General features: G+C 39.4%; 1 protein-coding gene across 1 annotated transcript; it reads right to left on the bottom strand.

The window, feature by feature from the left end:
• Positions 1–350: 350 nt before the first annotated feature.
• Positions 351–26,920, bottom strand: LOC143625213 (uncharacterized). Its single transcript, XM_077095628.1, has 12 exons — positions 26,900–26,920; positions 9,246–9,367; positions 8,837–8,896; positions 8,622–8,741; positions 8,429–8,548; positions 8,192–8,333; positions 7,863–8,033; positions 7,628–7,783; positions 7,158–7,355; positions 4,827–5,125; positions 691–817; positions 351–623 (listed from the first exon to the last, which is right to left on the bottom strand). Exons 2-12 carry the CDS (start codon positions 9,338–9,340, stop codon positions 384–386), a joined length of 1,728 nt encoding a protein of 575 aa, XP_076951743.1. The 5' UTR covers positions 9,341–9,367; positions 26,900–26,920; the 3' UTR covers positions 351–383.
• Positions 26,921–27,271: the final 351 nt, after the last annotated feature.

The raw sequence follows: 27,271 nt of genomic DNA, 5'->3' as shown, positions 1-27,271 counted from the left end.
ATACTTTTATTATTGCTATCTGCCTCACTCGTGATAAGGAATTACAAGTACAATGAATATATATAGAAAATCATACTATGGTTTACAACTTACTACCCAAGAAAACTAATAATGGGCTTTAATTAAATAAACGGGCCAGCCTGCCATCGGTCTTCAAGTTAATTAATCTGCCACTAAAGATGTCTTCTAACCCGGGCCCAATTAAGCCTCCATAAACCCAACATGCATGAATATATAGTGAAAGCAAACTAGCTAGTTTCTGCTTTGAGGTTGGCTAAGCAGTTTACAATGATTTTCTAATAATCTCCCCTACATTACAAAATAACAATTCACGCATTGTTTATCTTGGTATCATAAATCTGAAAATTGGTACGAAGTTGCACTTAAATCTGTCTTTCTAAACGAATGTAATCATACATTATCCCTCCGGGAAATATGATTCCTTCATTTATTTTCGTTAAATAAATTGCGTTTTCTCGATTAGAGTTTAGAATGTTTCCAGGTATATCCACGTTGAATAACCAGTACAGCCCATGTATCCCATGCCTTGCAATTGCATTGTCTCCCCCGATTATTCCAGTCGAAAATAACGGTGATACAGTGTTTGGATCATTAACTCGAACCTGAGAAATGAGAAATCTGGTCACAACCTTTTAGAAGCAAAGTGAGAGGTCGAATATTATAAAATACCTGCAAATCTGATAATTGAGCTGACGCTAGAGCCAATCTTAGTTTATACGTTGCACTTTTGTTCACTTTGTTTAACTTGAACTTGATTGTCCATGTCGTTTTCTCGTACATAATGTCATAACTCAACCTGTAAAGCAAACAAAAACAGAAACATACTAAAAGGCCTAGAGCAAGTTTTCTAATTCAGGTTCTATAAAATTTGTACCACTTTTATTTCTATATAAAATTTGTTATTTCCTAGATTTCTTAAATATAAATTATTGAGTTCAAAATCTTATTTGGAGTTTGTTAACTTTTACGACTATTGTCTAAATAGTTCTCTCTTTTATTTTCTTTTTTCTTTTTATATTTTTTGCAGTTCGGCCATTCCGATTTCTTAGTTGTTTCAAGTGTAGTCTAAATTGATAACTATGTCATTCTATTTTATTCAATTATCTAAAACAATACAAACATGTACTAGTAACTTAGAGCATTCGCAACAAGTACTTTAAATTATATTAGGAAGATCTCTATTTTGTTTAAAATAGTTGTGAGTGGTTATGAATGAAAGAAAGTGAAAATGTTACTATTTATAAGTAATTTGAAAAACATTGTTCACACATTATAACTTATTAATGGGTTTTGAAATGGTTATAAGTGAATGAATGAGAAAAGGTTAATAATAAAAGATAAAAATTTAATTGAACAGAAGAGAAAAATATAATGTTTTTTAATGTGATTATAGAGACGGAGATAGTGGACGGTTTGGACATGCTCTTAAAGCACCCCGCTCTTAGAGCATTCCCAATCCATTATCTCTTCAAATCTCAATTACAATAAGAAAATCACTATATTTTATCTCTAATTTTCAATTAAATAATACATTTTATACATTTATCTTTACATTTTCTTTTTTTTTTCACTCACAACCATTTTCAGAAAACACATTAACAAATTATGGAGAACGAACAATGTTTCTCCAAATTTACTCATGAAAAATACATTTTATTTCTCCTCAACTCACAACCAAGCACTAAAATGAAAAACACATACACATAATTTGAAGACCAATAATGAAGGAGCATGTACACTGCGAAATGGCTTATTCCCCCTACAACTTACCTAAAACCAATATTCGTCCAAAAATCTTTTGGCCACCAGATATGTCAAAGAAGGAGCATGTACACTGCGAAATGGCTTATTCCCCTAAATCATCCTATAGCCGCGATTATTCCACCACGATTATAAAAGGGAACCAGCAAATCGGTGGCTAAAGGCATGGTAGTAAAAATCACGTCCAGGCGTCGATTACTTAATGAGTAATCCCCGAGTATTCCGCCGCCTTGTCTGAGTACTCGGTGAGTCATATACGAGTACCCCAACTATGGTCAAGTACTCGCAAATCTCCAGTTGACAGAATTGGCTGTACCTACGGCTTCTACAACCATGGCTAAAGGTGGAGATAACGATGGGGATATTCATAGTCAACATTTCTTAGCTTTCACTTCGTCGATCTCTGACATCGCATGCAACATCGTAATCAGATTTGTAACCACGTACTGTTAAACGCACAACCCGGTTTGGGTATATGCATAACGGGGCATCGAACGCTTAACGGTGTCAGTACGCGCATAATGTGACATTAGACATTTACCTAGTAACGGTACGCAAGTAACGCAACACTAGAGACATGACTATAAAGAAAATGATCAGCCATAGTATTTGAAAGAAGAATAATTAAAGACAACATCGGAAGAAGAATATAAACAACCACATTTATATTGATAACTCATACAATATTTATATACAACGAACTAGAAACATAACTAACCTACATGTAATTAATACTAGTAATATTATTTTGACTATGACTTTGATAAAGACTTTTGATTAGAGTAATACATATTTTGAATATATACAAATAATGTGTCTCTAATATGCCATTGCAAGATGAACGACCATAGGACAAGTCTAGTCTTGGATGAAAGTAGATTATTGCTATTTTTGAGCTAGAGAAGAAGTTGATGATGAAGTTGATGAAGCAAAAGAAGATATATTATGTGGGTTTTTTAAGAGGGTGAATGAAACATAAGATAGAAGATCAAAGGTAGAGTTCGCCGGAAAAATGATGATTGTGGCGGTGATAGGATTATAGGTTTAGCAAAATTTAATCGATATAGACAGAGAAGTAGTTGTGTTTGAAGAAGTAACCATTGCCATGCCGATGTAGGTGTATTTTTTTCAAAATAAGAAGATGGCTGGATAATTGATTGTAGGTAGCAGAGAGTGATGGTGTTTGAATGAGTAATATTGTGATAATAGGGGATATTACTAGAATATAGAAAGAAGATACGATATTGATGGTTGGAGGATCAAGAGTTTCTCGATGGAGAAGCTTTAATACCATTTTAAGAAGAAAATCAAGCATATTACTGGAATAGAGAATGAAGAAAGGAGATTGATGGTTACATGATCATGAGCTACTCGTTAAAAATATACGCTTTGATACCATATAAAGAAAATGATCAACCATGGTAGTTGGAAGAAGAATAATCAAATACAATATTGGAAGATTATAAACAACCACATTTTATATTGATAACTTATACAATATTTATATACAGTGAACTAACTAGACACATAACCTACCTGTAATTAATATTAGCAAGAAAGAGGCACCTGTTAATTTTTTGACGTGTCAGGATCTCAGCCAAGAAACAGGCACCTGTTAACTTTTTGACTGATCCGCGTGAGGGAAGATCTACCCTGCGTCCTGCGGATGTTCTTGTGTTTGGCTGGGCAGGGGGTAAGCATGCGTGTGTTGAATTCACTGGGGTGTCCCCGTTGGTGGGGCTGAGAGACAGTGGCTTCGTACCGGGACAGGCGGTTTTGAGAGCGGAGTCTAGGAAGGTTGCTAAGCATGAGACATCGTGTTTGGAGAATCAGCACGTGTTCATTCCATTTGCCTTCGACACTTTTGGATCCCTAGCTCCCTAGGCGGTTTGCTTCTTCGAGCGGGTGCAGAAGGTGGTCCACAGTGACTCGCAGAGCCCGAGGAACCAAGGATTTATATTTAGTAGAATAGGCTTTGCGATTCAAAAGGGGATAGCGGCGCAGCTTGTTGCTCGCTTACCCATTATCCAGATGTAGTTCGGTTTGTGTTATATATAAAAGGATCAATATTTTCTCATTAAAAAAATGTTAGCAATAATATTTTGACTATGACTTTGACTGAGACTTTTAGTAACTATAGTAATACATATTAAAAATGTCTTTCAAAAAAATACATATTAAAAATATAAAAATAATGTGTCTCTAATAATAACTAGTGGAGTGCGTGTAACGCAACATCAAACGCGTAACCAATAATAGTACCCCGAATAACTAATAATAGTACCCGCATAACTTGACACCAGACGTGTAACCAATGTGGGTATGCACGTAACACCTGTCGGAGCGCGCGTAACCTGGGTTGATGTTGATACGCGCACTAAGCTACATCGAACGTGTAACAGGTGCTGATGCTTGCGTAACCCGGACTAGTGTTCGTACGCGCATAAATTCATTTTTATGTATCTCCTTTTATGACTTTTGTGCTTATTTTTTTAATCCAACCCGAATCCGTTTTTACCTGGACCCGTCCCAACCCGAACCTGTTACGACTCGGATCTGTTTTGACCCGAACTCATACCGACCCGAACCAAAACAACCCTTTTCTTAGTTGACATGTTTCGACCCTAACCCTTTCTAAACCGTGATCCGAACCAATCGGACCCGTTTGACAGTTGAGTGAACTTACGTTCACAAAACAAATTGTAACTTGTTTTTATAGGATCCTGAAAACAAATTGTAACTTGTTTTTATAGGATCCTGAGACAATGTGTTTTTAACTAAATAAAACAGACAATCCTATGGTAAAATGAGAATTCAGTTTTGAAGAGAAGAGGAGAGAACATAATACTTGCCTGTTTACGTGTGCAAAGAACCAGTCATTTTTATAATCACTTTGACCAATTGTAAAAATCAAATCACCATCAGGATATAGCTTTGCATATCTTTCCCACAATCCGTATTGTCTAAACCTACTCAAGAAACAGATCTCTCTTATTATCTTGGATCAAGTTTCAAAGCTAAAACCGAATTTGAATAACATTTACCTGTTAAGATCATTGTCTAGAAACGGGTTAGTATACGTCTGGTCAGAATCAGGAATGTAATATTCAGCTGCCGAGCGATCAGGTATCCCGATCTCCCATAACGTTGGACCGTCTCTTGGTGGCTCGAAAACAAGATCACCAAGTTCCATTTGACAACCTGCTATGATAGTGATGGTGCTAACGCTTTTGTAGTCGCCGATGAATCCAGGGACCCATGCGTATGCATTATATGTCCCAGCCAAGACGTTTTCAATCGAAAATCGGCCATCAATATTTGTTTTACTCCAAAACTGATAGCCCTGCAGATATGTGACTGTGGATTTGTTATATATATTAGAAGACTTTTTAAAATTGAGAACTTTAAAAACCATTTTGAAATACGGAAAAAACTTTTTAAAAAACTATTATAAAACAAAAATTTTATAAAAGTAAAACCAAAACGTTTATCTAGCATCCTGGTTTCATAAAAAAAACTCGGGTTAGCTAAATTATACATATATGTATACTATCATATAATCTCCAGTTACATAGTATACACTATCATGTATCTTAATTGTACATATGTGTATAAAAATAACATGTATATATATATATATACATACTAGTTTTAGAGCTCGTGTAACAAACTTGGAATATTCGTTTGTGTTCATTTATGTTCGTTTATGTTTGTTTGTTTTCATCAACAAACTTGACTTCTCGGGCAGTTTGACTTTTGTGGTCTATTTTAACCAATAAAAGTCAATGGTCTAAAGGCTGATGCAAGATGTGATAATCAGATGCACATAATATTACTGTGCATTTGGATCGATTATAAATAAGGGATTGGGTTATATGCTCATAAGATTTTTTTTATTATTATATGATTTAGCTTATTGATGATCCAAAGTTTGAAGATTAAGCAGATATTGGGCTGGGAACTTCGAGAGTGGAATGCATTGCAGACAATCCTAATACTACCATACAAATTGCTTTGTCAGGTAAATTTTTTCCATAGGTAGACCATAACTTATAATTTGAAGTTTACCTACTTGAAATATTCTGGATGGTTTAGACTTTAGAAATGATTTTATCTAATAACATGCCTGCTTGGATGTTGAGGTTTTCACAATTTACTTGCTGGAAATGTGTAGATCCACAAGATTAACTTATATAAGGTGATATTAAAACGAAATAGATAAATAACCGAACCACTAACCGAAATTAAACAAAAATTGATTAACCGAATATTGGTTATCGGTTTTTTTTACCCTTGGTTAATTGAACCAAACTATTCATATAACTCTAATCTAAAATTCAAGCTTAAGTTTGGTTTTGGTTATTAACCGAACCGAATCAAAAACCGACAAACTAACTCACTAAACCAAAACAAAATAAGCATATAGTGATTGGTTATTGATTTGAACTGGTGTATGGATTGTGGTAAACTGATGTCACAAGGGGTTCACACTTCAGGTCATTACGGGTCGACTAAAAAATGTGTTATTTTGTTCGGGTTGGTAGGGGTTTCGGCCGGAATTGTTTCTGGTTGGGATGTCTTAGGGTCGGAACAACTTTGCGCAGGATTTTGTTACACCTGGTATCAATGTAGTGTTTCCCTTCATTCACATTAAATGCATAATATATAATTATTAATTAGTAATACTCATATTTTAGAAACATAAATATAAATAGGTTAATGGTGGAAGAGAGGTAGTCCGATAGGAGCTTATGAGCTTGGAAAAGGTGTTGAAGAATTAGGAGCTGGAGAATATTGATTAAAAAGTTGCTCTACTACTTCAAATTGTTGAATATACGGTAGTCTTATCTTCATAGTGATTGTAATATTTCAAATACAACATCAAATTTTATATAATGTAATAAGTTTAATTTTGACGTATTTTTTTTCATCTTTTATGTCATATTTAATTTACTATGCTACATATATATTTGATTTATAAAACTTCATAGATTATATTATTAATATGGTTTAGAAATAAAACTTTTAACATGTGTCACATGGGCATACATATATACTAGAGTTTGTAAAAGGGGAGACGTGGACTTGTGTTTGCTAAATATGTGTGTAAAAGGTGAGACGCGGACTTATGTTTGATGAACATGATAGTATATTAAATTTGGTGTTAACTTAATCGCAAATGGAAACTAGAAGCGACACATGTCTAAGCCCGTTCATTTGAGTAACTTGGTTAAATGTTAATTTGATTTTTAAACTTTTATTTATTAATATGCTTCGAATTTTATTTTTTTCAACCCGTGTGTCACACGGGCGTATAAGCTAGTGTGTGTATATATATTGCGATGGTGCTTTGATCTCATATGATGCTAACTAACCTTGTTTTCGCGTTGCCATGATCCGGGGTCTCCTGGCGGAGCTAGTCCAATAGAAGCATTGATTGCAGGCGAGTGTTGGTGGCTTATGAACCTATCATATACAAATAATCTACCACTTATCCTACCCCGTTCGTGAGCTTGATGGAAATCGCGTGAAGTTGGAAAGTAATAAGGCCATTTTCCAACTTCTTCTAGCATCTGAAACCGAACAATATGAAATTAGAATTTCATATAACTGAAAATGTTGTATTGGTGAATAATAATATTTTATGTGTGCAGCTTGAATAACTGAGAAGTAAATCTTTTATAGAGAGAGATTAATATGAAAATGATTACGATAAAATTAACTAAGTTATGATAATAAAAGAAAGTATATGATAATTCAAATAATAATAATCACTAAAATAGATAATTTATTTGATTTTAATTTGCTGATTCAGGATTCTAATGATATAATCTCTACTAAATACCTGATTTTTGGCATCCTCCCAAAGCGTAAGAGGTTCTTCTCCTGCCGAGGTTGAACAAAGATACATGAAAACAGGGCCAAAAACTTTCTTCCATTTCTCATTGTCTTTAAATTTAATAACTAAATCGCTTCCTCCATAATGAGTGCTAACAAACATCTGCAAGTTCTTGAAATAAGATGCATAAATGTGCATAAAATTGTTATTGGGATCTGATGATCAATCTTGTTATTCGTACAGCTAAATTTGTCGGTCCCACATGGGAAGTAAGCTCTTGTTTCGTGGGACCGCCTGTTCGAAACTCATTACTGGGAGTAATTTGCCAAAATCCGACCGGAGGATCGGTGGATATCCATCCATGGACCTTTAGATCCTCCGTTTCACGTGAATATTGATATTTATCATCTACCTACATACCAAAAACAAAAACCTTTATGAGGAAAAGGAAAGCATTAGGCATGCATACAACACACACAAGCATACGAGGGTGTGTGAGAGTCTTGTGCACCAGGTTTGCTAGCATAATACTAATATTTATCAACTTGCTTCGAAACGTTAAAGATATACCTCTCCTTTGAACTCGGGTTCCACTGGATCAACGAGAAGTACTGCTTCCGGATAAGCCAAGGGTTTACCTCTTTTAGGTGATCGATCATCAGGCAAAGGCATATACCTTTGTCTATAATCAGACATCGCCATATAGTGAAACCTGTATTTAAAACAGACGTCCTTATTATTAATATAATGTTATATGTAGTGAATGGACACTTAGATAAACATGCAAGACACTGGAAAAGTGTTTACTTGTCTTTCCTAAGCTTAAAAACTATCCGAGTTTCAGCAAGATTGAAACCGGGCCATCCCTCCAAATGCTCATAGATAGCATACGAGTAGAAACCCGAAGAACCACGAAGCAACACAAACCTATTAAAATGGTAAAATAATTATCTTTTTTTTTCTCTATAAAATTAATTAGAAAGTTGCATGTATCCATCACCTTTTGTCTATCTTCAGCGGGGCATGCTTTCCCTCTAGTGATGAATTCCATGTGCTCGAAAATGAGAGTTCCACTTGTTCTTTTGTTTCAGCTATAACCTCACAGCTTGTTCCTACGATCCTATATATGTATTGTGATTGATAATGAACGTCATAGCCTTCAAGAACAAGATGTGAATGATTGGATCGATGTCGATGATTGATTCATAATATTACCTTTCAAAAGTCCCTGTTGTTCCAGGACTTCCTGGTGGACTCCAAACGAGGTCCCAGTACCTATTGATATTGCATTTAACACCACTATTAAGGGGGGAAACTTGGAAAACCCAAGATGTTTATCTACTGTTCATTTTGTTTTGTATTCTCTCTCTTTTTTGTTAACAGCCAGCGAATAGAAGCCCAGCTACATGGGTAACCCAATGACAAAAGATGAGTCAATACGTCTGCGGACATAGACAATGTTGGGTAACCCAAACCGATCACCTGTTTCGGGGAAAACCCTCCGCCAGATGGTAAGAGCCAGATGAAATTTAGCACCAAAAAAAAAGGTTGTGTTACTTGTGATTGCTTTATTTATGTTACATGTGAATAACATTTAAACAAATAAAGGACTAAGATTTTTTACCCTCGATTTGATTCATCATTGTTTACTTCCAACAAATTGTCGATTCCTTTGTATTGTATGCCTATAATATAACCTTCCGGATTCGAAAAAGTCATCCGGACAATGCCATTATTCACTACTACCTACAACGAACATTTTTTTAGATCAATTGATAACTATAATAATAATAACAATAATAATGATAATAATAAAACACTTGTTTGTTTACCGTTACATATCCGTTAAAAAAACCTATCTATTTATCTATCTATACTAATAAAATACTATCAATTTTTGTCACTTGTCAATCTTATAGCCCTCCTCACCTTTTTTCAACATATTTCAATATGGCCCTTATCTTTTATTAAACAATTTCAATATATTAATTCAAGTTTGTTTTTATTAAACGTAAATTCTAACCGATTTGTGAAATAGGAAAATAAGAAAATATCAAATTTGAAGTTGCAAGCCTGTTAGAACAAAATTTTAAATTCATGGGTAATTGCAAATTAAAAAAAATAAATGTGCATCATTGTCCAAGAATTTGGATTTGTATAGGTAATAAACTAAAAATTGTTTTTAAACTGAGATTTCAGCAACAATGCATAATTTTCTATATAAGTTTGGTTTCAAAGTTATGCTTAAAATTTTCTTATACACATTTAAACTCAGAAAAATGTGTATTTTCTTAATTTTCTCCAAACATCATCATCATCAGCATACTCAATAAATCACGTCAATAGCAAAGCTATGATATGGTCTGAGGATGGTAAGATATAGACAGCCTTACCTCTACCCCGTAGGAATAGAGAGACTTCTTTCGATGAGACCCACCCGACTCGATAGTAGTTTTGCATCAAGCCTTGGTCATAAGGTACATGGCAATCAACTATTGGGACACCAGCCGATTGATGCATGTACCATTGTCTTTTGGCTATCAACGCCACCACATAATACCTGATTAACCTTCCGTCACTTTTAACATTATTTTCACGAGATTAGTAAAATGATGTCAAAATTAGTGCAATTTCACTTTTGCCCACCCGAGGGTTCACGCATATATACATTATATGTGCGCACCGCAAGCAGGACGTTCTTAATTTTCTCCAAACATTTTGTATAAAAATTATAAACAAGGAGATTACCTATTATATATATATCTTGAATTCTTGATGTTTAGCATTAAATTATTGAAGTTAAATATTATAATTATAATCCATATGTATAAAGATTTACTATATGTCATGTATTTATATGACTTTTTGTGTAGTATAAATGGTTTTAGCAATAAAAAATGAACATTATTTTTAAATACTCAGGCCAAAATGCTTTAAAAACATATATTTTATGACTTGATATATAGTTTTTTATATATTTAAATATATTTAATTTAATATGTCTTTTAAGACATTATTTAATTAAAAGCGTTCAAAATTTTAAACCAAAAAATGTGTTTCAATCTCATCCCACTATTTTCGTTTTCCAAAAATCATTTAGGATATTGAATCTATAATATCGTCTTCATTAGTTAATTACATAATTTTAATATTACATTAACTGATTTGTTTTATTTTTATACAAATACAATGAACTTGGTTTATGTTAGTGTTACATGTTGGTTAATACATAATTAAAGTGTTTATTATGATTTATATTCAAAATAATAAAATTATACACAAAATTTTCTAAAAAAAATAAAGTTATAATATTTATTATTAGAATATGTTATAAATATTTATTAAGATTCACACCTTAATTATAATGTAATTTAATAAAAATATTTATTATATTTATTTTTTTATTATTTGTAATTTAATCATGCTCCTTGTTACATTTCAATTATATTCCATTTTCACATTAATTTACAAAAAGGTTAATCATGTTAAAAGTCATTTACCATGCTTTTATAAAATATGAAATCTTTGTTTTTTTTTTCTCTTTATAAGTTGTTAATATATATATATATATATATATATATATATATATATATATATATATATCGATGAATTAATTATTTCAACAACTTCCCATAATATCAACTAATAACATGAGAATAGTATTCAACATTTAAACATATCTTATCCAATACTTTCAACTATTATATATAAGAATCACTACATTCACTTTATGCAATTTTAAATTTTCTAATATTCTACGAACTCAGAATAATCACTGTTAATTGAACAATGACTTTAAGGTTAATATATCTTTGTTATTTTCCTAGCAATTACATTCATATGACTAAGGTTAATATTTAACAACAATATAACATGTAGGGTTGGTATGTACCTGAAAGAACCTTATTTGTCACACGGACAATTATACGTGGCTATATCAAGAGTTATAATTAGAAATTTATGTTATCTTACCAATAGTTAAAAACAGACATGAACTAAAGATTTTTATTTTTTTGATAAACAATGTATACCGACCAATACAATCATAAATGTAGTGTACAATGAAGTTTTTACTTATTTGTAACATAGTGTAATCTTAGCTATGCAATTTATGTAATTTTCATATAAATTGTAATTGTATTAACAATATATGATCATTTTGTTGATTGTATATCATATAATGGTTAAAGTTTAAAATTTTTATTAATTACCCGTATAATACACGGGCCTCAAACTAGTATTACATATAATGCTCATGCTTATTGATGTGTAACTAATTTAGAGTACATTATATATAATACACTTAATGTAATATGAGTTACAAGCTCTTTCTTTTCCTTCATATTAGAAGGTTTAATTCATACACCTTGATGTATCAAGTCCCGGATAGATAATGTTCACTAATACGTAAATATACAATAATTGGTATTGAATAACTCTCAATATTATATAGAGGAAATATAAATCAAAAACCCCTATTAAACATAACTCGTGTTTCTCTAGATGAACCCTAACTCGGTTGCATCTCATGTGTATGTTTCTAATGTCTAACTATAACTTGGTTTATATAGACTATCCTAACTTGCTAGCCAAGACATTACCAAAAATAATAAAACCCTAATTGAAACCCTATAAACCCATTATATCATTAGTGAATCACACTGGCCCAATAGGTCCAACATGGTCACCTACACATGATGAGCCTATTAAGATGGAAATTACGTCCAACAATATACTCTCTATCTATCGATTGAGAGGTTCTAAAAAACAAAAGTCAAAATCCTTCAGCCACACAGCCACTCCAATTGAAGCCAGAAACCGGATTGCCCATATTGAGAAGATCTTTGAAGTGCTGGGAGTTGCAGACCAGTAAAAAGTTAAATTGACCACCTACAAATTACAGGACGGCGCACAAACTTGTTGGGAGGGATACAAGCAAGTTAAAGGAGGAGACACATATGCTGCTACACTTCACTTGGTTGATTTACGCATGATCTTTTGTGATAAATATTTTTCTACAGCTGATGGGGAAGCTTAGATTAGGGAGTATATTGTTATTTGACAGGGCAATGATGAACTAGCGTCATATTTTATGACACATTTGCAAGGTTAGCTAGCATTGTTGGGGATGCAGTAGGGTCAGAACAGGTGCAAGCAGAAAAGTGTAAATGGGCGGTCTGTGATCGAATCTGAAAATCAATTATGTATAAGTTCAAAGAACTTACCGAAGTATCTGATGCAATCACGACTTTTAAGTCCGAGAGGAAGGAGTGCCTATCTTGTGCGGGAGGCAATAAGAAAAGGGAAAGAGATGAAGTACCCACCCAGACCACGAACCAGCCATTCACTGCACCACGCCAGCAAGACCGCAGAGTTCAGCCAAAACGAAGCCCTGGAAACCAGATGCAACCATCGCAACCTAGACCCCAAAACACAAGACCGACACAAAATCAGATTTAACCGTATCAAGCACCCCTCATAGCAAAACCACCAATCAACAAGAAAACTCAAACCAAACTTTGATTCAGCCATGCAACACTTGTGGGAAGGGTCGTCGAGGAATATGCCACCAAGCTTCCAGAAATTGGTTCGGGTGTGGCCAAGCCGGACATAAGATCGAGGATTGTCTAAATCAAGGAGATAAAAAGAATACCGTTGGAACCATTGAATCACCCTAGAGGACAAGTTTTCGCACTTACCGCTACTGAGGCTGCTAGTAACCCAGGTATTGTATCCATAATACTTCAACTTGGTGAACGTGACGTATGTGTGTTGTTCGATACGGGGGAGACGCATTCCATAGTTTCTCACTTATTTACTAAATATCTTAATATTGAACCGTCATTGTTAGACCATACCCTATCCGTCTCAACTCCCATGGGAAATTCGATGATTATTACACATGTATATCGTGATTCTCCTATTAGTATTAACTCCCTCGTGCGTAAAGAGAATCTTTTACCCATACAAATGAATGATTTAGATATTATTCTCTGAATGGATTGGTAACTCAATATAGAGTTTCTATCGATTGTCATTCTCGACGAGTCATATTCGGTGATCTTCATAGTCCTGATTATGTCTATCAAGGGATCCACCCTCATAAATCTCTTAAGATCATTTTTGTTCTTAAAGCTCAAAAGTTATTATCACATGGTTGCGTCGAATTCTTAGCATCAATTTTGGATGCACCGGCAAACAAAGGTAGCATAGATGACCACCCTATGGTTCGAGAGTTTCCTGATGTTTTTCCGGATGAATTACCGGGATTGCCTCCCGATCGTGAAGTAGAGTTTACTATCGACATGATTCCCGTTGCGAGCCAATCTCCAAGGCAACGCATCGTATGGCCCCGTTGGAACTGAAAGAGTTGAAAGAGCAACGACAAGAGGTTATTTATAATATCGAGTGTTTCACTTTGGGGTGAACCAGTCCTATTTGTAAAGAAGAAGGATAGTAGTATGTGGTTATGCATCGACTATAGGGAGCTAAAAAAGTTTACCATTCGGAATCGTTATCCTCTTCCTCATATTGATGATCTTTTTGACCAGCTTCAGGGTGCCAAGTTCTTTTCATAAATATATATAAGGTTTGGTTATCACCAATTGAATATTAGAGAGGAGGACGTGCCTGAGAGGCTAAGACTGCCTTTCGTACTCACCGTGGCCTGAGAAATCCCCAAATTGAGAATATCTCGAATAACATCTTTCTAGAGATTTTTTTTGGTGTTTTGACATGTCATTAGTTTTTGTCTATCGTAGGAGCCATTATTAGTGCTCATTTTCAAAGATGTACTTGGACAAAAACTAAAAAAAAATTAGTTGAGGTGTGCATGTAGTGGGCCAGAAGAATGAGAGTGGGGGAGATGTTTTTAAGATTCCTTATTATCTGAGTTTTATATGTTTTTAAACAACAATGTTTTTATGATGTGGTAGATGAATAGACATATTTTTTTGGTGTTTTTGTGCGTCTTTGTTGTGGATGCTATGATGTTAGGTTGTTTTGATTCTTCTTTGTACATATTTGTGTCGTGCTGCAAATTTATCTATACCACACTAAATGTTAAATTTTGAAGAAATAGTATTTTGGTGTTGCGGTTTTGCACGTATCAATCCATATTATGAGTTTGTTTGGATACATATTTGCTGATATTATTTATGCTGTTGGTTGATCGGTTGAATACATGTTTATGAGTATCGTGTTATAAATTTTCGTCACCGCTACCGCATCGCCAAGGTTTTTACTAGTAATAATAATAATAATAATAATAATAATAATATAGTACAATCTGTGTTATTTTGTAAGATTGCATATCGAAATGCCCAGGTCTCTAACGGTTGGGCAAATGAAGACCTAACGGCATGTCATAAAGTGGAGGATTTTGCATAAGTCATAGTTGCAAGTGGACTACTTTTCAAACCAAGTTTTCTTGGTACCTGGAGTAATCGTTGGGGATGGTGGTATGGACGGTCGAGGTAGTGATAGTTTGGTATCTAAGGATGAGAATTCGTTTTAGAGGTCTAATGAGAGAGATAAAGATTGTTTTTTATATATAAAAAATTGTATTTAGTATTTTTATTTCTTATTAGGAGTATTTTAGTCATTTTACATTAACTTAAAAAAAATAACTAATGGCGTTAGCAAGCTAGACTGAAACGAGAAAAACACATGAACACAAATGACAATTTACGAAAAAAGGTTATATAGGTGATATGATCATAAAGACTATTTAAGTTTAATATATTAATTAAGTTTATTTTTTATTTAGTTTCATTATTGTATTATTGTTTGATTTCCTTATTGGTTTATCTTTTCCTATTTTTATGTCCTTATTTTCCTGTATATTGTAATCTTCGTTAGAGAAAGAAAAAATAAATCAGAAAATTGTCTCAAGTTTGTTTTCCCTTGTTCTTTTTTGTTCTTGGAGCCTAACCCACTCTACGGGTCTATCGGGAGTTTGACCATCTCTAATTGGGTCTCTATCAATTTGGTGCTTTCATCAATCGTCCTCATCCCTCTTTCGTCGCGTGACGACCTAATCATGGGCTTGGTGGAGCGACTCGACCGGTTGCTGCAGCATAATGCCGCCATGGCCGCTCAACGAGCCGCAAACATCGAAGCGCTATACACCTACACCACATCCCTCGCGGCCGCCATCACCAACTTTATCGTCTCAGATCAACCAGAGCCAACGCACCGACCCCAACAATTGCAACAAGTATAATACCACCACCAATAACCTTCCTGAAACTAGCTGAACAAACCATGGCCTATATTTGCACAGTTAACAACAACCTAGCCGAACCAGCAACCCCACAACCACCATGACCCAAAAAGACCATCCATTTGGCTCTCTTTGTTAACAATAAAAACCAAATGTCTTCAAAAATAAAACCTACCACCCAATTTAATTCACATGCAACATATGTCCACGTTGAGCAAATTCAAGCTTAAAACCTCAAAACCAATTTCTGCAAATCATGCACCACTTCAAGCTGGTAACATCCCATTAAAACCGAAACCGGCGCACAAACCAGAGCCAACATTAAAACTTTTCCCAACCTTCCATCACATCGCACGAAACTCCGTATCATTGCTCGAATGTGAATTTGGGAGAAGGGGGTGGTGCCCACCATGGTATCACGTCGCAATTGAGCCGAATGCCACGGGAATACGCAAGTGCCGATCATTTTGGCGGGCCGTTATGACTGCACCGAATGCGGATAGAAGAGTCGAATGGCGACCATGGAAAGCACTTTCCGTTCTTGAGGACAAGAATGTTTTGAAGGGGCGGTAAAATTGATATGATCTGAAGAAACACTAACCCAACGACCCCGGACAGATTACTGGTAACCTGGGGGTTGGAAAGATGTTTCCCACGAGGGGTTAGACCCTTGGAAGATGGTTCTTCTGATAACCTGCAAAACAGACACCGTGAGCTCGTCACTGAGAAGGGGGGGGTTCCTCCTTGTGACCACCCTCCGGCGTGAGAATCAGACTAGATTGCTCTTTAAATATAAAAGTATATTAAGAGATTGCTAGAGCAGATATCAGGTATATTATGATGATATAAGATAAGATATGATAAGATCAGATGGTCATACCATTTGTGGTATTTATAGCCGAAGGTAGGTTTCCAAGGAGGTATGGCCGGCTGCAACAGTGTTCCTGTTCCACCAACAATAGCCTACGCACGTGCCCTGCTGGTAGTTGGTGGGTAGGTAGCGGCTGATAGCGACCAGGCCTGCTGTATACTATTCCTGTTCCACCAACTGACGGCTACGCACGTGGTATGGCAGTAGTTGGTGAGTAGGCAGCGGCTAATAGTGACATACAGTGCAGGAGCATGCTGCTCGCCATACTGTTGTCAATAAGCTGTCGTATCTTTAGTCAGATCTTTTTCCCATACCTCGTCAGGTACAGTACAGAAGATCTTCCTGTATCGTACGGACTGGCTTATTTGGGCGGGAGTATTCCCCCTCCCGCCCTTGTGCGGGATTGTTCCCGGCTTCGCTCATTCCTTCAGGTGACACTGAGTGAGAGCTAAGTGCCTTGTGCGTGTAGCCTTGCTGCGCGGGTGGCCTTCCCTGATGGCTTGTATCCGAGGCTGCGGGAACAGGCGGAGTCCTTCACCATCGGGAGGCATTTCCTGCGGGACCAGCTTGCGTACTGCGCGTAAGGACGTCACGTCTCTGAGCATGGTTGGTCCTGCGGATCCAGTTGGTTTCTGCGCAGACGTCCCTCTTTTAGGTGAGTCTTGCGGGTCCAACTGGGCTTTGCTGGGACCTACCTCTTCAAGTCCCCCCAGTCCAATGTTCTTCTCATGAGTGTTTAATAAAGTGAGGTGAACTTTTGGACTTAAGCAGAGGGTTTTGAAAAGGGTTTTTCTAAGGTTTTCCATGGGGATTCTTCCCGCGGAAGTCCTTGTCACTTGCAGAAATGCCCGAGTTTCCTGCTTGGTCTTTGGGTATGATGCGGGCAGGTCTGTAACCTCCTCGCAAGTCAGGAGCGTTGAGTCCCACTTGTGTGGATTCTCCATGAGGTTTTGGTAGTTTTGAACATAGTGATCAATTATGTTAAAACCACCAATTCCATCCTGGAGCTTCAAACAACGTAGTTCTCGACGTTCCCGCTATGCGGGGATGTTATTTCCGTTTCCGCAAGCATTGCCCAGAAGATCCTTCTTGGTTTCAATTCCCAGCGGAGCGCTAGGTATGTGAAGGGTTTTGCCTTAACACTGTACCTGCGCTCGTCTTACGGTTACTTTACTTCCAAGGTATTCCTGGCGTCAATTCCCTGCGGGTGCTAGGTATGTGAAGGGTTTTGCCTTTACACTGTACCCGCACCCGTCTTATAGTTACTTGGTTGCCGAGGTACTTGGCTTCAATTCCCTGCGGGTGCTAGGTATGTGAAGGGTTTTGCCTTAACACTGTACCCGCATCCGTCTTACGGTTACTTGTTCGCCAAGGTTTTCTTGGCTTCAATTCCCTGCGGGTGCTAGGTATGTGGGGTTTTGCCTTAATACTGTACTCGCACCCGTCTTATAGTTACTTGGTTGCCGAGGTAAGGGGGTATTTTCCCGCTTACTTTTTAATATTTTTAAATTTTGAATTTTGAAATTCGAAAGGTTGGTGGAAAGATAGGAACAGTCCAAACCTCTGAAACGTCGTGCGACAGTTTCTTCTGACTGTGTCAGGACGTGCAGGAAGTTATGGTGACGTGACGTTATATGGTCATTCCAGACGCTTTTTCAGGCGCGTGGGCGCGATTTTTTGGGCGCGTGGCCGCGAAATTACTGGCACACGTCCTTTCAACAGCTGTTGCCAGCCTGCTTTTTGCCACGTGTCATAGTTTCATTGCACCTTCGATTTCTCTCTCCTCCGCATTAAATTCACCGCATTAATTGCGATTAGTATATAAAGGGGGAGAGTCCTCTTTGTAATCCACACTTTCACCTTTCTTCTTCTTCTTAGTGATTTCCGGCAAATGCTCCCCTTTTCAGGCAAGCATTTTCCCGAAATCACTTTCTTCTTTCTGCAAAATGTCTTCTCATGATGCTGAAGCTGTAGCCGACGATAGGAGTACTGCTGGCGAGTGCCAGTGTGCTCTACCTGTCGATCAGTACCAGTACATCGTCAGGAAGTTCATGCTTGAGTCTCTTGAGCCTGAGTTTCCTGAATCCCACCAGACTGTGTACGATGCCCCCAGTGGCAAGATCGGGGTATATGCTGCATTCTTTGTCTATGGGAACCTTAGGTTTCCTTTGACAAAGTTTGTGTACCGTGTCCTGGAGAGGCACGGTGTGCACCTGACCGAGGTGCATCCGATGGCGATTGCCAAGGTCCGGCACTTCGAGTGGGTTTGCCGGATTCTGGGTATTGAGCCCTACGTGGACCGCCTGATGACCTTCTATACTTGGAGGTGCGTCCAGGGGTGGTACACCCTGACAACCCGTATTAAGGGTTTGAAGATCTGCGTGACCGAGCGCAGTCTCCGATCGTGGAAGCGGGAGTTCTTCTACATTTCTGCCTGCGCCATTCCCATTGCCATGAAGTTTAAGAAGGGGCAAGCGCTTCCGAGCCTTCACGCTTCCAGGAGGCGGAGTGGTTCGCGAAGATATCCCGGGTCCAATCTCCGGTTTACCGGTTTGCGGAGTCCGGGATGGTGATGCTGGGGATGAGCCGGGTATGGAAGGATGCGTCCCGGTTTCCCATCCTTCTCGAATACGGTTTGAACTCTATTCCTTATGGTATGTCTTGTCTTTCTTGCTGATATTAGTTTGTCTTCTAACTGTTTCTTTTCTTTCAGAGGGGAATGACTTGGAGTCGCTCCTGTACCCGCGGGAAGCTGATGGTCCCGTGCGGGTGGGCACTCGTGCTTTAGACGAGAATGAGTTGCCCATCCTGGAGCAAACGGCGGATCGGTTTGTGGAGGTCTATCCGCCGGGCCAAGAGATCCTGAGCCACCGGCGGCCAGGTAAGGCGATATTCTATCCTCAACCCCTCAATGCTGTACCCGCTGCTGGATTTCCTTACATCCTGTCTTCTTCTGAGGAATCCGCAGATGGTCCTCCGCTAGTGCGGAAGAAGAAGGCTGCCGGCGGGAAAGGGAAGGAGAAGGTGGCCTCCACAGCTGATCCGGTGCTTCTATCTGACACCGAGTCAGATAGTGAAGAGGTGGCGGGGAACCCCGGTGGTGAGAAGACCACTGCTCCGGAGGCTACGACTGTTACCTCCGGAGAACCAACGACGACGACGGTGACCGGCGTCAAGAGACCGGCCCCATCTGGCTTGTCCCCGCCCGTCCGTACGTTCAGGCTCAAGAAAACCCGTAAGTAGAAACATCCTTATCTTTGTAGATTTCACTAAATTTATTTAAACACTTATCTTCTTGTGCAGGCGTGGATGTTGACGCATTCCAGGGTGAAGTGCCGAGTAGTATCTCTCCGCCGATGACGGTAGGCTTGGTCAGCCTACCTGAGGCGTCGACCCAGGCGCCTGCGCCTGGTCCCGCTGGTTCAGTTGCTCACTCTGAGTCGACTGTTCCAGCCGAGTTGACGTCACCGCCGGCCGTGAGTGCCATTTTTACAGCGTCCTTTACCGAGCCGGTGGTTACGATTGCTGCGGATTCTGCGGCAGCGACTGCGGCGGCTGCCACCATGCCCCCGCCACCGGCACCGACGGCCGGCCCATCAGGTACGCATGGGAGTACTCGCCAATCTTTGCCACCTTCCCATCTGCCTGACCTTTTGGATGGGTTTCCTTTGGGTTCAGGTGATGGGTTCGGCGGCTATCGGCCTGTTATAGACCCTACAGGTGCGTAGGGTTCCTTTGGCCCTTTTTCACTTTTATTTTTATCATCTTTTCCTAACTGCTTTTTTGTTTTTTGCAGTGTCGGATTCCAATGAAGTGTATGTTCCGCGATGGAACATACGCCGAGGAACAACCCTTCGTACCCCTGTGGAGTGCGTGGAATGGGCTCGCCACGCTGCTCCCCATGGTGCGTTGGGGGAAGCCATGGCTAGCTACCAGGAGGGTAGGCTAACCAATGAGCTTCGGGTTCTCCAAGCCCGGATGCAGCCGCGCGTCGAGCTGCTTTGTCGTGAAAACGACAAGTTGAAAGCAGCTCGCGCCAAGGACGTATCTCAGGCGCGGGCTCTTCGGGAGGAGAACCAACGGTTGGCCGCAGCTGCTGCGGAGAAGGAGAAGGCCTTCAAGGCCCTCGAGGTTGAAGTTCAAGCGCGACTCGAGGCCCGCTCCAAGGCTGCCCAAGCTGTTAACGAACAGCTTCGGCTGGCTAAGGAGACTGCGAGGAACGCAACTGAGAGGGCCACCAAGGCTGAGGCCGTTGCTGAGCCTTTACGCGTGGAGAACGAGGAGCTCAAGGCCAAATTAGAGGCTCTCCAACGTGCTCATGATGCCTTGGCCATGGAAGATGCCAAGAAGCTCCAAGAGATCCTGGACCAGAGGGGCGTGCTTGACCACACCGAGCGGAAGCTTAAGGGCGTTGAAGAGGCTGCTGCAAAGGAAGTGCAACTTGCCAACCTCAATAAAAGCGAAGCCGAACGCGCCTGCACCCAAGCCCTGGTTGCCAAGGAATGGCTTCTTCGAGAAGCGTTGCCTCAGGTATTTTAGCTTTACGTCTTCACGCTTTCCTTTGTACATAGAAAAGGTGTTTGACACTTGTATTTTCTTTGTAGGTTGTGCATCGGGTCTTCTCAGAGACATCCTACGACGATGCTATGAGTGCAGCCCTCAATGCTTCTCACGAGGATGGGGAACGGGCTGGCTTCCTGCTTGGTCTAGGGTTCGTTGAGAAAGGCTTCCCGCCTTCCAACTTCCCTTTGTACAATGTTGATACTGAAGCCATATATGACCAGGCAGTAAATCAATACGCCGCCTTCCCGCATCCAGTGGTGGAGAAGGTGAACCAAGTAGCTGCTGCTGATGATGGGTTAGCTGTCCTTAAAGCCTTCCTCGAACCGCCTCGTTCTTCTGATGGAGCGGGTCCAAGTGGAGGCGGCCCTGAGGCTTGATCCTGAAGATCCCTTCCCATTGCTAGGATAGTCTTGTACGGATGTATTTATTTTTCTTTTCGTAGGCGGGTAGTTACCCGGCCATTCTTGTAATAATTCATTTGTGAAATATAAATCTTTTTGCGTATAAGATTGTTATTTCCTTCTTTGGGTTCCTTGCTTTATAAACTTATGACTTGCATACTTAGTTTAAATTAGCAATTTTCCAAGTGTTTAGAATAAGTTAACCTGTTGAACGTGGTTGATAATGGGTTAAAGTTTTGCTTCCTCTTTCGTGATTGTGCGGGTAGAACCGTCACTTGCACTTAGTAGGATGGCTAAACTTTAACCTTCATCTGACCTGCGTGTAGGTTTTCCTCATCTTTTGAGGATAAGTTAACCTTTGAACGTGGTTGATAATAGGTGTGAAGTTTTGCTTCCTCTTTCGTGATTGTGCGGGTAGAACCGTCACTTGCACTTAGTAGGATGGCAAAACTTTACCCTTATCTGACCTGCGTGTAGGTTTTCCTCATCTTTTGAGGATAAGTTAACCTTTGAACGTGGTTGATAATAGGTGTGAAGTTTTGCTTCCTCTTTCGTGATTGTGCGGGTAGAACCGTCACTTGCACTTAGTAGGATGGCAAAACTTTACCCTTATCTGACCTGCGTGTAGGTTTTCCTCATCCTTTGAGGATAAGTTAACCTTTGAACGTGGTTGATAATAGGTGTGAAGTTTTGCTTCCTCTTTCGTGATTGTGCAGGTAGAACCGTCACTTGCACTTAGTAGGATGGCAAAACTTTACCCTTATCTGACCTGCGTGTAGGTTTTCCTCATCCTTTTTAAGAATTGTTTTGAACCGTTCGACGCGCGGTTGTCAATAGGTTTTTATTCAGTTTCCTCGTTATGATTCATGCGGATAGACCGGCACTTTCATTTAATGGGATAATTGAACTCTTCCCCTTCAACTGACCTGCGTGAAGGTTTGTCACGTTATTGGGTTCGTGCGGGTAGGACCGCCTTCCCACGCAATGACTTCACTTAATTATGCGGTGAAAACCGGCATATTAGTGTTCAGAAAAGTATAAATGTAAAATCATCAGCTTCGATGTTCTTAAAGAGAATCATTTCCATTAGAAGTGGCTCTTGGCCTTTTCTTTACAAATTGGAATTGATTTACATGCAAACTGTGTAAATGAGCTCCCTTCCATCATATTGGGATGGGAGTGCCATCGAGCCGATACGCACCTGGTTCGGGATCTCGTTCTTTACGCAGCATGTAGTCTCGATATTGAAGCTGGAATTTTGATTCGTGTTTTCCCCAGCTGGGGTTCTACACGCACCCGCCTGCTCAGCTTTTATTGCGCCACTAGGTGCGCGAGCGTCCCATCTCTGACAAATGCTTCAACCATGTCTTTTACGTCTGTGCATTCTTCAGTGTTGTGGCCTTTTGTCTTGTGAAAGTCACAGTATTTGCTCCGATCAGCATCGTGACGATGTCGGATTATTGGAGGCTTTGGCCACGGGAGCTCTTCAGTAGCGAATATCTCAGTGACGCTCTTGGTGAGTGGCGTCCATCTGGAGTTCCGGTGCTGATGCACATTATCCCTTCCGCCCAATCGATGTTGCAAGCCGGATGAGGTGTCAAAGTTTACCCTTGACTGCCAAATGCCTAGCTTCCGCTTTTTATTTAATCGGGCGGTGAGGACGTTGTCTTCTCTCGTTTTCTGAGTGTAGAGGTTTGTGCTCTGGGGGAGATCTCTACCCAGTTGCTTCTCCGTTTCCGCATAGCGTTTTGCTGCTGTCATGATGGCATCCCATGTGGATGGCATGCCATCTTTACCCGTTAGGGTGCGGATGAGCTCTGGGTCATGCGAGCCCTGGATGAAGGCAGCGCGAACAAGATCTTCGCTGATATTGCCCAAACTTAGCTTCTTTGAGTTGAAGCGAGTGATGAAGTTTGGCAGAGATTCATCTTCTTCTCGTATGCATTTGAGGATTGTCCATTGCTCCTCGGTATACTTCCGTTGCTGGCTGAAGTGTTGGCTAAACTTCTGCTGGAAGTCTGCCCAGTCGTAGATGTGGTTGACCGGTAGACGATCAAACCAAGCTCTAGCAGCCCCAACAAGGGTCATTTGGAACATGTAGCACCACGTGGGTTCCGTCCAATTGCTGACGGTTGCCCCAGCTATGAATCTGTTCAAATGATCGTCTGGATCAGATATACCGTCATATGTGCCTATGTTAGGCATTTGTTTGGCACTCCTTGGGGCGATTGCTTCCGCAATGTCCCTTGCAAATTTGGACGTTCCCGCATTTGCTACGTTTGGTCTGAACGTTTGGGAGAAGTCTCGTGGACTTCCACCTGTGTTTTTTGGTTTGAAGGTTTGTCCAAAATGCCTTTTCGGTTGGGATTCCATTTCCTTACGCTTCCCTTTTGCCTTATGGCGAGGGTTCGCGTCGGAGTCGGATTCCTCCGAGTCATCCTCCCAATATTCGAGTTCGTCGGCCTGTTGTACGAAACGCAAGCGTTCGTCCAACTCAGCCTGGAATTCTTTTTGTCGTGCCTCCGCCCATGCCTTAACTTCATCGAGAGTTTGGCGGGGGAGTCTTCGTTTCTCAAGCTGGGTATCAGTGGATCCCAGTAGGCGATCATTTACTGCACTTGCCCCAGCTTGAGTAACTGGGGTAGTGTTCGTAAAATTTACTTCACTTGTCCCGGCTTGGGTAACCGGGGTAGTGTTTGTAAAAACTGTGTTACCGGTATTCACCCCAGTAGCTGGGGTTGTGGTTACCGGAATTTCTCTAACCATCTTTTGTAGAAAGTTTGAAAAAACTGGAGAATAAAGTTCTAGCTTTATGCACGGATGGCGCCAATGAAGAAACACTAACCCAACGACCCCGGACAGATTACTGGTAACCTGGGGGTTGGAGAGATGTTTCCCACGAGGGGTTAGACCCTTGGAAGATGGTTCTTCTGATAACCTGCAAAACAGACACCGTGAGCTCGTCACTGAGAAGGGGGGGGTTCCTCCTTGTGACCACCCTCCGGCGTGAGAATCAGACTAGATTGCTCTTTAAATATAAAAGTATATTAAGAGATTGCTAGAGCAGATATCAGGTATATTATGATGATATAAGATAAGATATGATAAGATCAGATGGTCATACCATTTGTGGTATTTATAGCCGAAGGTAGGTTTCCAAGGAGGTATGGCCGGCTGCAACAGTGTTCCTGTTCCACCAACAGTAGCCTACGCACGTGCCCTGCTGGTAGTTGGTGGGTAGGTAGCGGCTGATAGCGACCAGGCCTGCTGTATACTATTCCTGTTCCACCAACTGACGGCTACGCACGTGGTATGGCAGTAGTTGGTGAGTAGGCAGCGGCTAATAGTGACATACAGTGCAGGAGCATGCTGCTCGCCATACTGTTGTCAATAAGCTGTCGTATCTTTAGTCAGATCTTTTTCCCTTACCTCGTCAGGTACAGTACAGAAGATCTTCCTGTATCGTACGGACTGGCTTATTTGGGCGGGAGTATTCCCCCTCCCGCCCTTGTGCGGGATTGTTCCCGGCTTCGCTCATTCCTTCAGGTGACACTGAGAGCTAAGTGCCTTGTGCGTGTAGCCTTGCTGCGCGGGTGGCCTTCCCTGATGGCTTGTATCCGAGGCTGCGGGAACAGGCGGAGTCCTTCACCATCGGGAGGCATTTCCTGCGGGACCAGCTTGCGTACTGCGCGTAAGGACGTCACGTCTCTGAGCATGGTTGGTCCTGCGGATCCAGTTGGTTTCTGCGCAGACGTCCCTCTTTTAGGTGAGTCTTGCGGGTCCAACTGGGCTTTGCTGGGACCTACCTCTTCATGATCATAAATATTATTTAAGTTTAATATATTAATTAAGTTATCTTTTATTTAGTTTCCTTATTGATTTATCTTTTCCTATTTTATGTCTTTGTTTTCCTACATATTGTAAACTTCGTTTGAGAAAAAAAAATCAGAAAATTGTCTCAAGTTTGGTTTCTCTTCTTCTATTTTGTTATTGGGGTCTAACCCACTCTACGGGTCTATTAGGAGTTTGACTATCTCGAATCGGGTCTTAATCAACAGGTGCAAGGATCAACTATACTAAGATGAAATTCTTGGAAACTTGTGAGTATGAGTGAATTGCAAAACATTGTTTGTTTGGCTTTATGATTAACGTAAAGATAGGACCCTAGAACTCAGCTACGATTTTCACGTTTTATATTACGTACGTGTTGTATTTGTTATATTATTATTCTTACTAACAAGGCCCAATGGGCCGGAGTATTGTGGAGGTAATCTCTACCCGGGCTTGGCCCACTAAAATTAGGGTTTCATATAGTGACTACTGAGTTAACATACTTTTTGTGTATGTGAATAGATGGAACTCTTGACGGTCACCTCCACTCTCCCACTTTTCCTTTCTTCCATGACCACATGTGCTTCACCGGGTTCGGCCGAACACGGTCAATTTCTGTTTCATGTATAACATATAGGTACGATTTAACGAGTGAACCCGTTCAATTCTAGCAAACGAACCCATTCTTTTCTGGCGAGAGAACCCAACATCATTTTAAAAAAATATTCAAACCCATTGATTATGACTAATTCAGTTAAAAAGTTTTCTTTAGTAATGAATAATTGTTTTTAAAGTATAAAAACTTAAAAAAAACTAAAAAAATTAGTAACAAATGTTATTAATTGGCCAATAATAACCCATATATGTTATGTAGATTGGAAAAAAGTCCAAAATTATTAATAATATGAGTTAATAAGCCCTACCTAATTAACATTAAGCATGATACTAAAATAAAAATTAAATAGAAAAATAGCCAAAAACAACGATTTGTTAATTTCTTTTTTATCAACCATATCCAAACTATAGCCTCTTTCACTAGTTCAAGCCGAAAACAACGACGATGTAAATTTTTTATGATAGAGATATTGAGTTTTATTTAGTTGGCCAAATGACTGACCCAAACCATCCGGCACGAAAACTTTGACGCCGGAAAAATATCAAGCACCGAAAAATTCTGAACCCATAAAAAAAAATTTTTGGCTCCGCCATTGTCCATGGCAGATCCGGAGCAATCCCGAGAAGCATATCAATGTGTGGCTTCGTTTATGTTCAAAACCGGAAAACATTTATCTCGACCCGACCCGGGTTGAATCCATGTTTCTTCAATTACTATCAAGAAGTGGAATTTACAAAAGTGAAGCAAATTATTTATAAGCGAAGTTACTTACATGATTATCTTCAAAACTTAGGTTCACTCCTGTGAAAGCCGTTGATGATCGTTGAGCTCCTGTTATTAATAAATCACTACTTTAAGTAAATCTCGAGTTGCAGAAAAATATTAATATAATAACGATAAACCTGATGAATGTATGAAGAAGCAGCTCAAAGCACACAGAAAAACAATGAGAGTATACATGGCAATTTTTCTTGTTTTTGTTACATTAGTCAAAGCCATATAAATTATAAACAGTCTATATATATATATATATATATATATATATATATATGAATATTCAATACAAAATTACAAATACATATTTAAAGAGAAATAAAAAAACTATATACAAACTTTTGTCCACATTCTTTTCTCTCTCTTACTT

Source organism: Bidens hawaiensis, unplaced genomic scaffold (genome assembly GCF_021521415.1).
Source record: "Bidens hawaiensis isolate Kalapana, Puna unplaced genomic scaffold, B.hawaiensis_p1.1 tig00004021_1, whole genome shotgun sequence".
Taxonomy (NCBI): Eukaryota; Viridiplantae; Streptophyta; class Magnoliopsida; order Asterales; family Asteraceae; genus Bidens; species Bidens hawaiensis.
This window is presented reverse-complemented; position numbering and strand designations above follow the sequence as displayed.